The 18,784-nt window shown below is 54.1% G+C and overlaps 2 protein-coding genes across 2 annotated transcripts; one reads left to right on the top strand and one right to left on the bottom strand.

Moving 5' to 3' along the window:
- The first annotated feature begins 996 nt into the window (after positions 1-996).
- ANKRD53 (ankyrin repeat domain 53) lies at positions 997-9,230 on the top strand. Its single transcript, XM_049784569.1, has 7 exons — positions 997-1,107; positions 3,598-3,788; positions 3,890-4,034; positions 4,252-4,451; positions 6,258-6,422; positions 6,924-7,044; positions 8,547-9,230. Exons 1-7 carry the CDS (start codon positions 997-999, stop codon positions 9,228-9,230), a joined length of 1,617 nt encoding a protein of 538 aa, XP_049640526.1.
- Positions 9,231-11,651: 2,421 nt separating this feature from the next.
- On the bottom strand, positions 11,652-17,993 carry TEX261 (testis expressed 261). Its single transcript, XM_049785111.1, has 6 exons — positions 17,847-17,993; positions 17,112-17,191; positions 15,228-15,381; positions 12,898-12,965; positions 12,345-12,447; positions 11,652-12,238 (listed from the first exon to the last, which is right to left on the bottom strand). The coding sequence occupies exons 1-6, from the start codon at positions 17,914-17,916 to the stop codon at positions 12,123-12,125; spliced, it is 591 nt and encodes a 196-aa protein (XP_049641068.1). The 5' UTR covers positions 17,917-17,993; the 3' UTR covers positions 11,652-12,122.
- Between the last annotated feature and the right edge of the window lie 791 nt (positions 17,994-18,784).

Genomic DNA, 18,784 nt, shown 5'->3' with positions numbered 1-18,784 from the left:
AGGGAGGAAGGGAGGGAGGGAGGGAGGAAGGGAGGGAGGGAGGGAGGGAGCGAGTAAGGGAGGGAGGAAGGGAGGGAGGGAGGGAAGGAGGGAGGGAGGGAGGAAGGGAGGGAGGGAAGAAGGGAGGGAGGGAAGGAGGGAGGGAGGGAGGAAGGAAGGGAGGGAGGGCGGAAGGGAGGGAGGAAGGAAGGGAGGGAGGAAGAAGGACAGAAAGGCCAGTTAGTAACTGCTGTATTGAAAACTGCCTGACCCCATACCTGCAGCTCTCACTGACTGCTGCCTAATCCTGGCAGCCATGCACATTCTCAGAGGGAGGGGATCTGGGAGCTAGAACATCAGTGGAGAGTTAAAGTGTGGGGAACTTAGACCATTCCTGCTTCATGGACTGCCATCAAAGGAAGCCTTAAAGAATCCCCACTCTTGAGAAACTTCACAGCTATGTGGGGGGAAAGTTCTGTGTATAAGAAGGACACAGTGCAGGGGTTGTTTTCATTTGATAGAAACAAACGTATTGATGTAATTTACCTCCTATAACATTCAGATCAACTGTTGGATATTTTCATTGGCCCAGAAAGGGGCCCCAAACACAGCACATGGCTGAGGGGTAATAATGCCTAGCTAGCAAGCAAGAGGCTGGGAGGTGGGTGCCTAATACTGCCTACTTGCTGGTGCTAGCCCTCTCCAGTCACTACCACCCAGAGCATGTGAGTCTCCAGCTGAAAATGTGGGACCCCCAAATCCAAAAGGAAAAGGAAGACAAAAGACCCCTGAGCCACTACCTCTCCCCAAATTATGCTGTCCCTTCCTCAAGGTAACCTGAATCTACTTTGTCTCTAGAAAAATGCCTTTCCCAGATCCCATAAACGAAATATTATAAAATCTGGTCTTTTGTCTGGCTATGTCACCACTATTTATCATGACATTTTCCAGGTTCATCCACATTGTGCTCTGAATCAACACTTTGTTTCTCTTTAGTGTCACATGATATTTCACAGTATGGATATCCCAGATGGCCTATTTGGCCATCAGTTTATGGGCCTGTGTTTCTACTCTTTGAAGGCTCTGAAGGTTGCTGTGAACATGGCCTTGTGCAGGCCTTCTGTGCAGGTAGATGCAATCATCTCAGATTGCTGAGGGACTATTAGACTACAAGGATACTTCCACAGTGCTAGAACCTGTGTTATATTCTTTTTTTTTTGTTTGTTTTTGTTTTTGTTTTTTTGGGCCACACCCGGTAATGCTCAGGGGTTACTCCTGGCTATACACTCAAGTTGCTCCTGGCTTGGGGGACCATATGGGACACCGGGGGATCGAACCGCGGTCCGTCCAAGGCTAGCGCAGGCAAGGCAGGCGCACCTTACCTTTAGCGCCACCGCCTGGCCCCCTGTGTTATATTCTTACAGTGTAGCAGTTCCAGGCACTTCCAGGTATAGACTCCCCAGGAAGAGGATTGAGGCAGAAATGCTGAAAGTTGTCCCAAACCTGCTTGCAAACCTCTGGTCCTGAAACTCTTATGTACTCTGGGAGATTCTAAGGCACAGCTGGAGCTGTGGACATACAGAGAGATAGCGGATATCCTGGTAAAGAGGATACCGCTGAGCTGAAGAGGTCCTGAGAGGTGAAGAGGGGCACCCCCTCCTGCCCTAACACAAACTCTTGTCATGTCAGAATCCCCATACCTCAGAGACAGTGTCCTCAGAAGCTGCAGGAAAGCCCCTCATGCACTGTCCCTAAGTGTTGCAAATCAGCCCCTGAAGAGGTTGACTGATGGAGGGATGGAGGATGAGGCCTTTCTCCTCCAGCTCGGATCACACTTCTGTTACCCTGTTCAGTCTGCGGTTCTGAGGTGAATGTGGCAGGAAAAAAGCCAACAGGCAGTCAGGCTTCCGAAGAAAACAGCTCTTTATTCCATGAAGAGGCCGAAGCCAAAAGGCCTAAGAATAGGCCACAGGAAAAAAGCCTCTCGCCTTCCACAGACCCTTGCTTTTATGTCCCAGAATCAGGTACCACCCAATGGTGGGAGCAGAATCAGGTATCACCCTAGGTGGGAGCAGAATACCAGGTCACATCCTAGGGTAGGGCAAAATCCCTATCAGGATAGGGTCAGTAACATAATAATCCCATTAAAATGTTTACATACACAACACCTAAGCAGTGCTGTCACTAGATCCTAATTCTAGCTAGTCAACAGGCCCCACCTGGACACAGAGATGGTTGGGTTGACCCAGCAGGGCACCGGCTCCTGGACTTTGGGAGAAAAGTGGACTCCCAAAAGTTCCCCTGGAGGGAGAAAGAATCTGCATTCAGTCCTAGGGGACCCCCTTTCATTCTAGATTTCCCAGAGAACATGCCCAATTGTTGGGGCACAGCTGCTGTTTGACTGGAGTTGATTCTGGGACATCAGTGGGCTTGAGTCAAATGGAAGGCCAAGGGGAAGAACGCTAAGGGTCTAGCACACAGTGCACTACACTGAGACCAGTATCATTAACTCTAGGCTGCCGCATGTTGTAAAGGGGCAAAAGACATATTGAAGGGAATGCTGATGATGAAGGTAATTTACAAATCAGTGTAATTACAAAACACAATAAGACTTTCAAAGAACGTGAATAAAGGGGGAACTCAAGAAATCCACTGTGGTTAAGGTTGCTTTGGGTTTAACCCATACCACATAGGAGCACCTCCAGGGATGATACCTGAGCATAAAGCCAGGAATAAGCTCTGAGCACTGCATGGTATGGAGGAGGAGGAGAACCAATGATAATCAATTCTTGTAAAAAAAAAAAAAAACTTTAAAAGAAGCAATGGTATAGTGGGTAAAGCACTTGCATTGCACGTGGCAGACTCAGGTTCAATCCCCAGCAGCCCACATGATATCCCAAGCATTGCCAGGAATAATTTCTGACTTGCAGAGCCAGTAATAACCCCTGATCACCACCGGAAACCCAAAACTAAAACAAATGAAATAAACAAACAAAAACAAATCAATTTCCACTTCCAATTCAGCACAGGCCCATTTAAAATTTTAAGATCAAGGCTCACATTGGCTCTGATAGTTAGCCCATAGGGGAACCAGTCCCCTCCCTGGCCCCAGGGACTGAATCCCAATGCATCCTTGGAGCCTTGCCATGGTTACCCAACCACCCAGGCTGCCTCTTGCTGCCTGGATCCTGCCCCTTCATCGAAGAAGGAACTACTAGAACTATGATCCCTACTTTGCTGATGCAAAAACTAGACAGAGTCCCCTGCCCACAGGGAGGCCTGTATGTGGGAAAAGCAACTCTGGGGAGAGTATTTTTTGGGGGGGAAAAAGCATCCAAAACGGAAATAACCCTATTCCATTTCCCAGGGGAATTCTCCCAGAAAGGCATGTCGAGTCGAGTAGAGTCATATTGTTTCCCACAGCCCTTGGGGTCTATTATGACGCCGCACAATGCCTGGGGCCAGGTGGAAGGTGCTAGAAGAGCAGTGATTGCATCAAAGGCTAAAGCCCAAAACTTGCGCAGCCTGCAAGCCCCGTCCATCTCGATTCGCCCTTCTTCCAGTATTGTTTTCCTTTTCCAAAGCGGCATCTTTGGGCGTGCGGCCGCATCCATGCAGAGAACCCGTAGACCCGGTGGGCACCTTGACCGTGAGGCCAGCGCCATGAAGGCCAGCGAACCGCGCGGCGGGGCCATCTGGATGGACTCGGGCCAGGCGCAGGCAGAGGACGAGAAGAGGGAACCGCCGACGTCCCTGCGCCCCAGTTGCAGCAGCAGCAGCAGCGAGACTCTCGGGTCCCAGAAGCCCAGGTGGGTGGGGGATCCCTGACAGCGGGGCTGGAGGGGCTGCACCCTGGTGACCGCCGTAGGGACGAGCCTTCTCGCATCTCTGCTCCCTCCCTTCGCCCCAGCCTCTTGGGCCTCCAGTTCCAGAGTGAGCTGGACCTCTGGGACTTGGGTGGCAACTCGGAGCTGTTTGCAGCGGCCCTGGGCAACCTGGAGTGGCTGCGTTTCTGTCTCAACTGCAGCCGCAGCGGGATTGTCACCGACAGCAAGGTCAGAGGGAGGCATGGTCGGTCACCCAGTACTGGGGACTTGAAGGTGTGGCCCTTCCTAGGGCAGAGTCCACACATACCATGGTGTGTGTGTGTGTGTGTGTGTGTGTGTGTGTGTGTGTGTGTGTGTGTGTGTGTGTGTGTGTGTGTGTGTGTGTGTGTGTGTGTGTGTGTGTGTGTTAGTGCACTCTTCCCAGGACTATTCTCTGGACCTGCAGGGTTTCTCAGCGCTGCACTTTGCCGCCAAGACCTGCAAACTCGACTGTATGCAGGTCTTGATAGAGGAGTACGGGTTCCCCGTGGACCTACGCACCAACAAGGGCCAGACCCCTCTGCACCTAGTCATCCACAGGGACAACAACCTCACAGCCCTCCCCTGCATTTATTATCTGCTCGGAAACGGGGCCATGCTCAACTGGTGAGTCTGCCCTGCACCAGGCTGCACAGATGCACAGATGAGAACCCCATTTATAGAAAGGCAGACTCATGCCCCCAAGGGGAGGGTCTGTGAGTGACAGGGACTAGCCCCACAGACACCTTTGAGTGCACTGGCAGAGAAGTGCTCTGGGAGAAGACTGCCACGTCACACCCTAGCCTGCCACTCCTAGCAAACAACAAGGCTGCAGGCAAGTGACTTAGCCTGAAAGCCTCAGTTGTAACTTCTTCCATCTGACACCACCCAGGCACTGTCTGGGAGCCTCAGAAGCACCAGTGCCAGGGTTCTACCCCAGGGATTGCCACTCTGGTACTGTGGGGGTGAGACCTGCGTTTTGAGGCATAACAGAAGTGCAATCAGGTGATCCCATTTGCAGAGGAACCTGGGAACAATTGCTTTAGTGTGTCTTCACATTCAGTTGAAATTTGGGGAGCTGCCAAGGCCTGTCCCATGAGACTCTTTCGATTCTGGGGAAATTCCTGGGAAGTGCAGGAAGACATTTATTCAGGGTTTGCTGCACATTGTGGTAGCCAAAGCTGAATCGAGAGCATCCCACACATACCAGGTCTGAGAGCACTAAACCCAGAGTCTGGCAGGGAAGGAGCTGGCTGATAGCTGTGAAGGCATGAGTGCTCCTGCAGGGCTGGCCAGGACAATGAGATTGGGAGCAAAGGGGCAAGGGCCAGTTGTTATCACTAAGGAGGTGACCTTGATGGGCTGGAGACAGAGTACAATGGATGAAGCACTTATCTTGCATGTAGACGACCACCTGGGTTCAATCCTTGGCATCCCATATGGTCCCAAGCATAAAGGTGATCTTTGATGCTCCCAGTAATCCCTGAGCTCAGATCCAAGAGTAAGCCCTGAACACTGCCAGGTATGGCCCCAAAACAAAACAAAGAAGGAAGTGACCTTGAGACTTCAAGGTGGAAGTTTGGGTGGGTGGGGGGGCTCAGCAGGCTTGAGTGTGTGCATCGCCCCTGCAGTTACAAACTGGAGAGGAATGTGACAGTCCTTGGGCTGATCACTGCAAGGGGATGGATGAACTGCCATCTGCAAAATGAGAGTGAGTCATCATGGTGTCAGAAGACACAGAAAAGGTCATTCCAGGCAGAGGGACATCGTGTTCATGGACCATGTGTTGGACATGCAGGACTAGTGGGCCATGCAGGAGGGGAGAGGATGGGAGAGAAGGTAGGTCCAGTAGTGGATGCTGTTCAGCTGGGGACAGAACTCTGCCATGGGTTTTGTGTGTCTTGTGTCTAGGCCCTGACTCCTTTCTAGGCACAGAGAGGGAGATAGAGGGAAGGAAGGGAGGAGGAAGGGAGGTGGCCTCTGAGCTCCTCTCAACAGATCTTTTTTTTTTTTTTTTTGGTGTTTGGGTCACACCCAGCAGCACTCAGAAGTTATTCCTGTCTCTACACTCAGAAATTGCTCCTGGCAGGCTCAGGGGACCATATGGGATGTCGGGATTCGAACCACAGTCCTTCTGCATGCAAGGGAAACACCCTACCTCCATGCTATCTCTCTGGTCCCTCTCAGCAGATCTTAAATGTCATGTACACCCCTGAAATAGGACTCTTTACTGTCCATTTAGTCCAAGTCCATCTACTTGGACTTGGGGAGGAAATAGGCACAGAGAGAGGAGCAGGTTACTGGGTGCACCTCTGTGGGGATCACAACTGGGTTCTGGGTACCTCCAGAACCTGTGTGGCCTCCTGTGTCTGATGGACACGTATCCTTGGTGCTTCCTCTCTGCCCTCTTCCTACTGCTGGGGTCCCCCAAAGCCAGACGAGCAACGGCTCAACGCCCCTGCACTTGGCAGCCCGAGAGGGTCTGATGAATATAGTGGAAGTCCTGGTCATGAATGGTGCCAACGTCCATGCTCGGGACACCAGGGGCTACAAGGCAATCGACTACTGCAAAATATGGAATGACCGTCCCTGTGCCCGGTGAGGGTGAGGACCAGCCACGACCTGTCATCTCTTCTCCTCACTCTTCCCCTAGGGAACCATCCAGAGGTGAAATGGGGGGGGGAAGCTCCCAGGGTCTTCTTTGCAGGCCTTTTGCAAGGCCCAGCCCCCTTAGGTTTAGCATTGTCTTTGAAGGTCGGGAATGGGAGAGTCACTTTCCTCAAATACCTCAAAGGTCCTGGGGTCTAGGACAGACTGGCTCTTCTCAGCTCTGGCTGAGAGCATCTCCCCACACCCAGCATCCAAGTATCAATTTACTGATACTAAGGGGCTCCCGGCCCCTTACTTTTACTAAGGGGTGACATGATGAACCTCAGGGTCAATTTCTCTTAGGGTGGGGGAGAGAAGGGACACAACAGGCCATGCTCTATGCTTGGCAGTGACCTCTAGCATTGCCTTAGAGATGCTATGTGGTGCCAGGGTAGAATCCTGGTAAGCTGTGCAAGGCAGGTGCCCTCACTGCTGTCCTGTCGGTGCCAGGTTCTTGAAGGATGCCATGTGGAGGCAGGACAAGGAGAATGTTTCCCGAGAGATGGTCAAACTGAAGCGGCTTAAGGACCAGCTGACCCTCATGGAACAGAACTTCCTGATTGAGTATGAGGTAAGGGAGGTCCCAGCAGGGGGCAGTGGGACATTCACACCCACTCCCCCAGGAGTGAAGTGAACAGTGCTGGAGGACCAGCCAGCAGCAAGAACTTCTCCCCTCCTCAGACCAAACCCCACACTCAAGTCATGTCTTGAGTCGGGCAGCAAATCTAGCTGCAATGAGCAGGTGCTGAAGGAGCTGGTCCTGGGGCTGCCTCACAAGTAGGGAGACCCAGATGTGAAAGACTTACCTTCCCACCCTCAGCATGCACTGTGCCGCATCTGCTGCCACACCTGAGCCCAACAGACCAGTGAGCTGAGGGTCCTTCTTTAGGAGTATCACCTTCCCAGAGGGCACAAGGGGTCCAGGAAAGTGTGGGGGATCATGCTGCCAGAGGAGTCTTTGAAGAAGGGCAGCTGTTGTGCATATGAAGGTGAACAAGAGAGAAACCAGATAGGCCTGTGGCCCATAGTGGCCCACGGGGCAGGAACTCAGCACAGTGTCAGGGAAGCACTAGAAATAGACAGGACCGAGGAACAACAAATAGCCTAAACTAGTCCCAGCTAAGGGATCAGAACACCAGTCAATCATAGTGTGCTTGAGCCAGAAAATGTAGAAAGGTGCTAGGAACTTGCAGAGGTCACTTATAAGGCACAGCCAGTACTCCAGGGTTGCTGCAGCTCCTCCTCTCCACACTTCTTCAGTCCACAGTCACCAAGTGTCTAAAGGATGCAAAATTCAGCTGTTCCAGTTTAGCAGTGCATCCCCCCCCCCATCCCCCAGATGCTCCATGTAGATCTGCCCTTCGTCTTATGAACCATATACCAATGGACAGAGGTCTGGGGCAAGGCTGACAGAATTTTCTCGATTGGCTACTCAGCACCAACCTCTGTGCTGGGGCAATCCCTAAGCCTCTCCATTGCTTCTCAATCCTCTGGGCAAATGAGACACTGAGACAAAGGGGACTGGAGCGAGACTCTAAGATGAGTTGAAAGTCCAATTCTAGTGGCAGAAAGTACCAAGAGCTAGACCTAGTTTTCACCACCCAGTCTAGAGAGCCAGTCAGTTGTCTCCCTAGCAAAGACCATACAACAGCCACCACTCCCAAGAAAGCTATCCAGATTTGCTCCACCCAGTCCCATGCCTTCCAAGGCTTGCTGCTTTCTCCTTGGGTCAAGGGTGCAGTTTGCATCTCTAACCTGCCTTTCCCACCTGTTGAACCAGAGACTCTTAGGCAGACTGACTCGACTGTCAGCCCAGGGACTCCTTTAGCACAGAGGCAGTCTGTCACCCCAGTTACAACGAGAGGTTTTCTGGAAGCAGAGGCAGCATCTTTGCATCCAGTATCCTCTTGGTGGCTTAGCAAATTGGAGGGTTCCCCCAACACTATCCCGGGCAGCACTTGTCTCATGTAAGTCAGGGGGTTGTCCCATCACTGGGCAGTATTCAGACCAGAGCTGCCCTTGCACAAAGTGGGGAGCAGCTGCTTCACACACCCTGACCTCGGATTGTTGCAGAAATCACATCAGATGTGGATCGAGGAAGATTTCAAGACATGGCTTCGTCTCAAGCTGCAGCGACCTGAGCCTGCTCCAGCACCCAGGGTCCCCAACTTGGCCTGGCACACCTTGGACCATGTCAGGATATTGCCTCCCCTGAGCACCCACTGCTCCAGAAGGGCGCAGCGGCTGCTGGCTCAGCTAGAGCCACGGAGGGAGGCCAGCAAGCACTGCCTCAGCCAGCCCCGGTTCCCAGGGCTGAGGGCGTGGGACCCCAGCACCAACCCCGCCAGGAGCCCCGTCACCCAGATCGGCCGCCCGCAGGACATTCGCCTGGGCGTGCAGCCCGACCCGGACCCAGAGCGAGACCTCAGCTGCTTCCTTGAGGTCATCACCGGCCAGCCAGGAGAGGAGCGGCTGCTGACAAGAACCGGACACAAGGTGGCACACCTGCCCCAGCTGCCTTTCCGCGTGATCCTTGGTGCCCTGTGCCCATCCCAGCAGCCCAGCAGGATGAAGGTGCCCCAGGGTCTCCGTGCCACCAGCCTGAGTCTCATACCCAGGAAGCGGCACCGGGCAGACGCCTTCTGCACTGACACGCTGGCCATGACCCTGCGCGAGACATTTGAGGATGCCTTTGTGGCTGCTCTGCGTGCCCATCAGGGGTCCCCCACTCTGACCTCCCCCCAGGAACCCTCATAAACATGCTCTAGGAGCCTTGTGCTGAGGCAGCCCAGGAAGGTGAGGTGATTCATTTTGCAGATAGGGGATGTGGGGAGGGTTCAGGGCCCACCCCAAACCCAAAAAAGGGGATCAGCCCCTACAGTTCAAACCCGGAGTCTAGATTTCCCTTGTCAACCCCAGACACACACAGACACACACACACACACACACACACACACACACACACAAAATGTACGCCCACCCTGACCCCCCACTCTACAAAATAGTCCAATTAGCTCAGAGGCCAAGGCTCAGAATGGGTGAGCACTGAAACAGTGACAACTTGGGTGTCCCCGCTGCCTTCCTCCAGCCCCCAACAATGCACCAGGGATGAGGCTTTAGGATAGAGGGATTCTGGTAGTTAACTAGTCTGATCAAGAACCCCCTTGCTGGGGCCGGAGAGATAGCATAGAGGTAAGGTGTTTGCCTTGCATGCAGAAGGTTGGTGGTTCGAATCCTGGCATCCCATATGGTTCCCCGAGCTTGCCAGGAGAGATATCTGAGCCTAGAGCCAGGAGTAACCCCTGAGCGCTGCTGGGTGTGACCCAAAATCCAAATACAAAAAAAAAAGAACCCCCTTGCTGCTGGCCTCGAGCCTCCCTCCTCATTTGCTCAAGGAGGGGCTAGAAGACAAGTGCACGGGGAAGGTGGCATGTTGGGATGCGAGGGATGGCCCATGGCTTCACAAAGCCCTCGCAGGCAGAAGTCATTAGACATTTATTGAGTGCTTGCTATGTGCCAGGTACTGAGCCAGACACTGGATACAAAAACTGAAGTGTGGTCTGTGCCCTCAAGTGAAGTCTAGTCGGGAGACTGGAACAATGGGTAGCACCCATGGCCAACCAGGTGGGGTACTGGAAGGACAATGGACAGTCAGACCCTCATAGAAGAAGAATCAAAGTGAAGAAGTGAAGGAGAAAAAAAGGAACAAAATGACATCTCTAGGTATGAGCAGATGGCTGGGACCCAGAGCACAAAATCAAGGTCTGACATGATGAGGCCAGACATAATCAGGACCCCAGAACTGAGTTGCACAGAGGGGTCTGGGCTTTATATCAAGGGTGTTGGGGAGCTGGGGGTGGGGGGGGTGGCTGTAGAACCGGAAGTGATTTAACCAACTGCATTTTCATAGTTCTGGGACAGAGAAGCAGGAGACATTGTCACAATCATCAGGAAGTAGTTGATACTGGGGTGGTGCAAGTCAAGGAGGTATTCAGGGGCCAGAGTGATAGCACAGTGGGGGAGAGCACTCATCTTGTACATGGCTAACCTGGATTGGATCCCTGGCATCCCATATGGTCCCGAGCCCACCAGGAGTGTTTCCTATGTGCAGAGCCAGGCGTAAGCCCTGAGCACCACCAGGTGTAGCCCAAAATTCAAAAAAATAAAAAAATGTGTTCAAAAGGCAGCTGAAATAGTTCTGATGAAGAGGAGAGAGCATAAGGTGTCATCTGGTGCCTGGGCCAGCAGGAGCAGCATAAAAGCAGGCCTGCCAGGGATGGAAACAAGGGCCCCTGGGTTATAAGAGAGTCTGCAGAGCCACAAGGCAGCAGGGCTGTGGTCCAACACACTGGGTGGGGGGCTGGGGGGTGTCATGGGGACTGAAACACTCGATTCCTTGGCAAAGTCTGTGCAACTCCACAGGCAGCTCCACGGAGTGGGAAACTTGAGAAACCCCAGCAGGCTATAGTGAATGGGGAAACCTGGTAGGAGGCAAACGAAGCTGCTTAGGGCAGAGGATGCTGAGCCCTGAGCCCCACCTGTGCTGAGAAACACAAGTCCAGCAGCTTTTCACCACCTTTGGGCTGCTGAGCTACAGGAAGATGGGAAAATGGGGCTCTAGACTGGACACAAACACTCAATGACACCCCTGAGGCAACCCTAGCCCTGTGGGGAGGGTGACCATATCCTCAGAGGCCTTTCCCTTGTCATTTCCTCTGCACAGGACAAAGGGCCTGGCAATATTGCTCCCAGAGACACCCCAGGGGCTACTCTGGCCAGGAGGGGAAAGGCGGGTGCTAAACCTGCAGGAAATGGCAGCCACACTGGGACTGGAGGCAGGAGGGGCTGAGTTCCACTCAGTCTTCCCTGTGACCTCAAGGTACAGCCACGTCCAGTTCATCTTTGAGTGCCAGCACCCCCCCAAAAAAAGTTGAGTCCAATGCCAAGCAAGTGCCTCTTTTCTCCTCCCAACCTGGTAGTGTGTGTCCCAGGACAAGACAAGAGGATGAAAAGTGTGGGTGCAAGGAAAGGCCACTTCTCCCACCAGCCCTCAGTCCCTCTCAACTGCTCATCCTCCCTCCACTCCCAAGTGTGGTCCTTTATGTGAGCTGACACGGTCCAGGGCAGAAGAGCAGCAGGAAGAAAACCAGATGGACTGCAGGGCATTAAGGCAATTAGTGTCATCTAGAATCTTTATTCAAATGGGCATCAGCACTTGGCCAGATATCACAGTTCAACTTCAAAAGCTTCTCTTCAGAGTGGCAGGCCACGGCGGCCCTTCCACAGCCATCTTCCCAGAGATCTATCGCTGTTTGCTCTTGAGCCCCACGGCCCGTGCCCAGTCAGTTCTGGCTAAGCCCAAACCCCTGGCCCACAGGGACAAGGGCACGATGGGCAGACTGAGCTTAGCCACTGTACAGCCAGGGGGTCCAGGATTTCCTGACAAAGCAAACTCTGCCCCTGTTCCCCAGTGTCCTTTGAGGTCATGGCCTAAAGTGGCATCAGATCCAAGTCCAGATCAGCTCGCCCTGAGGAAGGTGGGGACGGGGCTGCAGAAAGAGTCCAGGAAAGGGCTAGGGCCGGGGCATTCCAGCCTCGGGGCCCCATCTGGCCCTCCAGATCTCACGCCACATCCCCTGGCCAGGGGAGTCAGTACATCTTCTGACGGCTGGGCAGGATGGCCTCTTTGATGAAGGAGAAGACAACCAAGATTCCTAGGCGCTTGCCCCGCTTGCCTTTGGTGAAGTAATTGGAGACCACATCGTCTGTGGAGATAGGCAGGGCTGAGTTCTCGGGCCGTGGACCGGCTCCCACCCCCAGTGCAAGTGCCGCGGTCACGGCCCTCGACTCGCTCCTGGCGGCCCCTCTCACCTCCGGGCTGCATGGTGGATGGCAGAATATTCTCCCCCGCCGACAAGGACACGAAGAACGCAAATGGGATTATCCACAAACAAAATATGAAATAGGCCAGGACCTGGACGCAAGAGACACTGAGAAGACGGTGCCCCCGAGGAAGCCAGGCAGACAAGCATGGGTACCGCAATCTGAGAGGAGGCAAGCCTGCATAAAGGCTCAGAATGGGCTCCGAAGGGGTCAGAGCCCAGAAAACAGGCAGGATGTCTTTCCATGGCTGGGATCAGGTTCCCCACAGGAACCTCCTTCTTCCCAACAAGAGGACGAGAATGTGGGAAAACCCTCAGAGAAGTCTTGGCATTTGGGATTTAGGGCTGTAGTCCTTCTGGCCCCTAAGGTCTATCACAAGGCCACCCCATATTCTACCCTGGCTTCTGAGAGTTGCACTGTGAAACCCCACCCCAAGGTGACCCACACTGGTCTGCCCAGAGAAGTGGCTCCAGGAAAGAACAGTGTCTCCTTACTGGCCCTGGCCCTGCCCCATGTCTTCCATAATAGACCCTCTGCTTACCTCTGAAAAAGGGTAATATTCCTCTGCAAAATACTGCAATGCCAGGTAATGGTTCACCACCACTAGCCCTAAAAATGAGGAAACTGGGTCAGTGTGGGCAGAATGTCAACACACTGGGCTTTTCACCCATCAAAGGCCCCTGGGAGCAGAGCAGGAGGCCTGCAACCCAGCCCGACTTGTGCTGCCTTAGAGGACAGCTCTGGGCCGAGCACACTAACTCTCCAGAGCTGTTTCCTCCCTGACTCAAGGGAGAAACAGTACTGGACCCATCTGCTGCAGAGGACACAGGGGAGGGAGACTGGACAGTAGAGGTAAGGATGGCTATCCCATCACCAGCACCACAGTGGCCCCAGAGCAATACCAGGAGTGGTCCAAGACTTGAACCCAGAGCTAAGACAGTCCTCAAGCACTGCCAGGTAAGGACAGTAACCTCAGGAGGAGTCTTCAAGGTTGCACAAACTGAAGGCCAAAGTAGCCGCCTGGTTATGTGTGATGCAACTTCCAACTAGAGCGTCCCCTGGTGGTAGGAGACCACAGTGAGCAGAGCCCTAACTGGAGAGCTGCTCTGTCAGCCTGCTGGGCTTTAATTAAGGGAAGGACCCTCCACATTTCAGTGTGAGCAGAATTCACAGATGGTGGGTGAGACAGAATCCTGCTTCTTCCCGTTGAGGGAGAGTGGGCACCAACACCAAACAGCCACTGGACACTCATGGCCATCGTGGAGATCACATCTATTCTCCAGCCTTGCCTCTCCCTTAAAGACAAAGACCATAGCTCTGCCTGGGGCTAGGAGACACCAGGGGACAGGAAGGCCTCTCTACCCACCCAATCCTTCAGGAAAATTTTGAGGCCAGGGAGCAGGGAGAGTGAAGGGTCTGGGTGGATTGTGGCAGTGAGTTTTCAGCTGCTGGAGAGGTTGGGGTTTTCTCAGCAGGGAAGAGGGTGGAGAGACAGAGTTCCCCAGAGCAACCACTGGTGCTATCACAACAAGACAGTGGGGAGGCAGCAGCCCTTGCTCGCACACCACAACCTGAAGGCCGAGTGTCTCTGCGCAGGGTCTCTCACGAAAACGGGAGAGCAGCTCTGACGTTAGACCCCCTGCACCCCACAGCCTGAAGAAAAAGGTGATCACAGGAAACCAGACAAATCTTGGTGGCTAAATAAATACCGTCAAGGGGCCGGAAAGATAGCACAGCGGTAAGGCATTTGCCTTAGACGCAGAAGGGCGGTGGTTCAAATCCTGGCATCCCATCTGGTCCCCCAAGCCTGCCAGGAGCGATTTCTGAGCGTAGAGTCAGGACTAACCCCTGAGCGCTGCCGGGTGTGACCCAAAAACCAAAAACCAAAAAAAAAAAAAAAAAAAAAAGAAGTTATGGCTCAAAGAAAGGATACCTAGACCTTTGATATTGAACCTATGGCACGTGTGCCATCAGTGGCACACGAAGGCCTTGCAGCTGGCACATGGGAAGGTCTTCAATTGAAATATGCAGTGTGGCGGGAGGCGAGGTGCTGGTGTCTGCTTTGCAGCTCATCTGGCAACAGGACCAGACTGGTCCTGGGCATTGTGCGGCAGTTTGGGCACTCAGGCTCAATAAGGTTAGCTATCACTGCGGCCTAGACCAAAGCCTAGACCAAAGGCTGTCACTGGGTTGGGTACGTGGCTCAGCAGAAAAGCTCAAACCTCACATGATGAGACCCAGCTTCATCCTGGAAGCCTGTTACAGTGGTGGCAGGGCAAAGCCCGAAGCCAGGTCCCTCTGCTCACATTTTCAGACCCCAAGCAGCTGCCTGTATGTCACGTCCCATGAAGCTCTGCTTTTTCTTTTGGGGCTGGGGGATGTTGGTTCACATCGAGCGGTCCTCAGGGCTTACTCCTAGCTGTGTGCCCAGAGATTATTCCTAGTGTGCTCAGGGGAACCATATGGAACGCCAGGGATCAAACCCCTGAACCCATGTTAAGTGCGTACAATGCAAGCGCATAATCTGCTATCAGAGCCTCTGGTCTTAACCAGCTTTGGCCTGGAGGTCGAGTGGTTTTTCTTGCCTGAATATCTCAGCCAGCCTGTCTTCTCTCTTCCAGCTGTTCTTCAAATTTACCTCCAAGACAAGCCTCTGGGTCTGAGGCCCCCTACCCAACCTCTCCTCGCTGCTCCCACCACATTCTAGTTACCAAAACCAAGGAGATCTCTGGCTCCTTAAATGAGAGAACGCAACCAACCATCCTGGCCTCCTAGAAGACCACAATAGTCTGCTGCTTTTACTAGCACCCTCTGCCTGGAATAGGGCATATCCAACCACCTTAGCTGCCTCCCAGCTCTGGCCCCTCTCACCGCACGACAGGATGAAATTAGGCGAAGTCAGCATGATGAACGGGAAGGTCTGAAGAAGGCCAAAGTAGACGAGATTGGTGAAGAGGCCCACACCAATCATGAAGGTAGGGAAGCGCTCGAAAATGTAGAGGCCAGTCAGCACAGCTGTGGAGAACTGAAACAACCAGAGACAGTGCAGGGAGCCCCTTCCAGGTAGTCTTCCTGGATTCACTAAACCCTTGCCCACCCAGGGCCATCCCATGTTCATGTCTTCTCTCCATTTTACAGTTAAAGTAAAATAACCATATTTTCTGGCATATAAGATGACCCCCTAATTTTAGACTTCCTCTCTGACTCTGGCCAATCTGAGCAGGCTTTTTACAGTGTAGATTCGGGTACAGAACATTGTCTAATTTGCATGCATCAAAAGCCTGCTTGGATTGGCTGAGTTAGAGAGGCGGTCCGAGAAGCCTTGCAGTGATTGGTGCAGGATGAAGTTGGAAAATTCGTTTGGTGGCAATATCCAGAAGATTTTTGTTTAGCGGCATATCAAAATGTTTTTCAGGATATACTCGGCATATAAGATGACCCCCGATTTTCCATTGACTTTTTTTCGTTTCAAAAGTTGTCTTATATGCCGGAAAATACAGTAGCTCTCAACTCCTGAAGAGCAGGCATTCTTAGTGCCATTTGATATGGGGCCTGGGGCCCAATTCAATAGCAGAACACACACCTTTATGCATTTGATGCCCAGTTCCACCAACAAAAAAAAAAGAATGGGACAAAGAGATATTACGGGAGGTAAGACCTCTTGCATGCAGACCCAATTCGATCCTGGGCATTGCAAATGCCACCCAAAGCTAAATAGCCAGAGCACCCCGGCTCTGTGCTTTCTGATCTCATGGTTGCTCCTCGTTAAGCTAGGGTCAGGCACACACAAGGCATATTTGCTTTGCCCACTTATACTATCTCTCAGGCTTTCTAAGTTCATATTTGAATTCAAGGCTTCTCTGTTCCTTTTTTTTTTCCAATAAAACTGTGCCCTCACTGACAAACAGCACCTACAGTCTGAAAACACTAAGGGTCATCAGCCTTTCCCAAGTGGGAACTGGTCGTGTGAGGATCTTAGCTCCTGGGCCTCTGAACCTCTGAGAGCAAAGGGCTTGTCTCCACCACTCACTCAATCCCCTCAGCTACCCACCACTCACTCACTCCCCTCAGCTTGACAGTGGACTTAACCTGACCACGTGTAACCCATGCCCAGCCCTGGCCCTTCCTGCAAGTGGTAGAAAACTACCCACGAGCAGTCACTCCTGTGGCTGGCAAGAGGACTGTGTCCTCAGGAGGAGCCGCCTCCCAGGAGCCCTGTAAACAGAAAAAGAGGACAGCCAGAACAGAAGGAAGTTCCAAGGGCTATGAGCACATCAAGGGCCATGGGGCTAGAGCCCGTGGGAGTGAGCCAAGGCAAGGCAAAGCTGGGATCCTCTCCACAAAAAGCAAGCACTCGGCTGTCCCCTGTAGGGAGCCAAGAAAGGGTCTGCAGTGGCATGATGCCACATGGGCGAAGAGAGCAGGGAAGACCTGGGCCCACGAGAGCAGCCCCAGGGAACAACATCCAGGGCAGGGGAGGATCTTGTGAACAGGAGACAGCAGCCAGGCTCTCAGGAGCAGTTTCCTCTAGAGTCAGTAACTTCCAGCCCACCCAGCCAGGGCCCGTGGCCTGCACAGGGCTGAGGCAATAGCTGACTCCAGTGCAATGTGGCATCACATATGGTCCCTTGAACAGAGCCAGGGAGGGGTGAGCACAGCTGGATGTGTCCAGCACCTCCAGTCCCCAACCCATCCAAAGGAAAAAAATTAAAAATGGGGGGTCGGGGAAAACCTTGGGGGAAAATTGCCACTTACCCAGATCATGTATTTGATGATCCTGCTGGTGACTACCGTGTATTCTTCTATCAGTTCTGCTAAGTAATAGAGGGCAGCAGCTGGGGGGACAGGAGGAGGGGGACCCCGTCAGCTTCATACGCCATCCTGGCTGGCATGGCACCCACTTGCGGTGGGGTGCTCACCTGTCCTGGATGGGTGCTGCTGGGTGGGGTGGCGGGGTACTCTCCAAAGTCATAAAAAATTGATTCTTGTCCTGACAGCTAGATCTCAGAGAAGTGAAGGGAAACCGGTCTGACACTCGAGGAGTGTCAGTCTAACCTAACCTTTGGCCCAGGAACTAAGTGCAGGGTAGGTAGGTACTGCAGGGGCAGGTGCTGGGCTGAGTACAGAGCTTGCATGCAGCAGGACCTGGCAGGGGTGGGGTGAGGGGTCTCTTCCAGGTCCTGGGGTGCTGGGGCCGCCCTGGGCTTAAGGGGAGGACCATCCGAGGCTCCGGGCTCGACTTGAACAACTTTGGGGAAGGTCCCCGCCCCCAGGGGCAGCCAGCTGGGACTCCCAATGGGCTTCCAGTAAGTCCAGGAAGGCTTCCCGGAGGAGCTGACCCCCGCCAGAAAGGAGCAGGGCCAGGAGAGCGAGAGGAAGTGGGAGCAACCAGAGGGGAGGAAGGGCAGTGGGTTTGCAAAGTGGGGGGCGCCCGGTGCATGCACCCCGGGAGTGGCCGGGCCGGGCCCGGGCGGGGACCCGCACTCTCACCGACGGCCAGCGTGATGAAGGCCACTTGCACGAAGAGCGAGAGCCAGCTCAGCGCGTACAGGAACCACATGGCGACCCCCGCGCCGGGACGGGCCTGAGCGCTTCGCCCCGGCGATACGGAGCCGCCGCCGCCGCCGCCGCCGCCGCCGCCGCCCCGCCCCGCCGCGCCGCCGAGAGGAGTCCGGCCAGAGCGTCGCCTCGCCCGGCTGCGGACGAGCGCCCCCCGATGGCGCGGAGGACCAACCGCCGTTCCCCGCGCTCGCTGTCCTCCCAGCCCCAGCTGCTCCGGCTCCGGCGGAAGAGGGAGGGACGGAGGGACGGAGGGGAGGAGGACCGTCCCGGGGGGTGGCGCGGCGCAGTAAGGAATCGCGGGGTGCTGTCCTGCTGCTGCAGTGCCGGCTATCGGGCCCTCTCCGTCCGCGCCAGCTGTGGGGTGGGGATGGATTGGGGTGTGCTTCTCAGGACGGACTGGACAAGATGGGATAGGACAAGACTGGGTTGGACAGGATGGGACAGGACGGGACAGGACTGGCCAGGACAGGATGGGACAGGACGGGACGGGACTGGATGGGACTAGACTGGACAGGACGGGACAGGACGGGACTGGATGGGACTAGACTGGACAGGACGGGACAGGACTAGACAGGATGGGACAGGATTGGACAGGAGTAGACAGGATGGGAAAGGACGAGACAGGACTGGACAGGTTGAGACAGGACTGGACAGGACTAGACTGGACGGGACAGGACTGGACAGAATGGGTCTGGACAGGATGGGACAGGACGGGGCAGGACGAGACAGGACTGGACAGGTTGGGACAGGACTGAACAGGACTAGACTGGACTAGACTAGACTAGACTAGACTGGATGGGACAGGACTGGACAGGTTGGGACAGGACTGGACAGGACTAGACTGGACGGGACAGGACTGGACAGAA

The sequence above is a fragment of the Suncus etruscus genome, chromosome 12 (assembly GCF_024139225.1).
Source record: "Suncus etruscus isolate mSunEtr1 chromosome 12, mSunEtr1.pri.cur, whole genome shotgun sequence".
NCBI lineage: Eukaryota > Metazoa > Chordata > Mammalia > Eulipotyphla > Soricidae > Suncus > Suncus etruscus.
Note: the sequence above shows the minus strand (reverse complement) of the source record. Positions and strands in the feature narration are given on the sequence as shown.

Coding starts and splice junctions, on each gene's coding strand:
- ANKRD53 (XM_049784569.1), top strand. CDS start 997: ATGGATATCCCAGATGGCCTATTTGGCCATCAGTTTATGGGCCTGTGT. Junction 3,789..3,889: donor CTCGGGTCCCAGAAGCCCAG/GTGGGTGGGGGA, acceptor CCTTCGCCCCAG/CCTCTTGGGCCTCCAGTTCC. Junction 4,452..6,257: donor AACGGGGCCATGCTCAACTG/GTGAGTCTGCCC, acceptor GGTCCCCCAAAG/CCAGACGAGCAACGGCTCAA.
- TEX261 (XM_049785111.1), bottom strand. CDS start 17,916: ATGTGGTTCCTGTACGCGCTGAGCTGGCTCTCGCTCTTCGTGCAAGTG. Junction 12,966..15,227: donor TAATTTCATCCTGTCGTGCG/GTGAGAGGGGCC, acceptor CCTCATTTTTAG/GGCTAGTGGTGGTGAACCAT. Junction 12,239..12,344: donor ATCCACCATGCAGCCCGGAG/GTGAGAGGGGCC, acceptor CTATCTCCACAG/ACGATGTGGTCTCCAATTAC.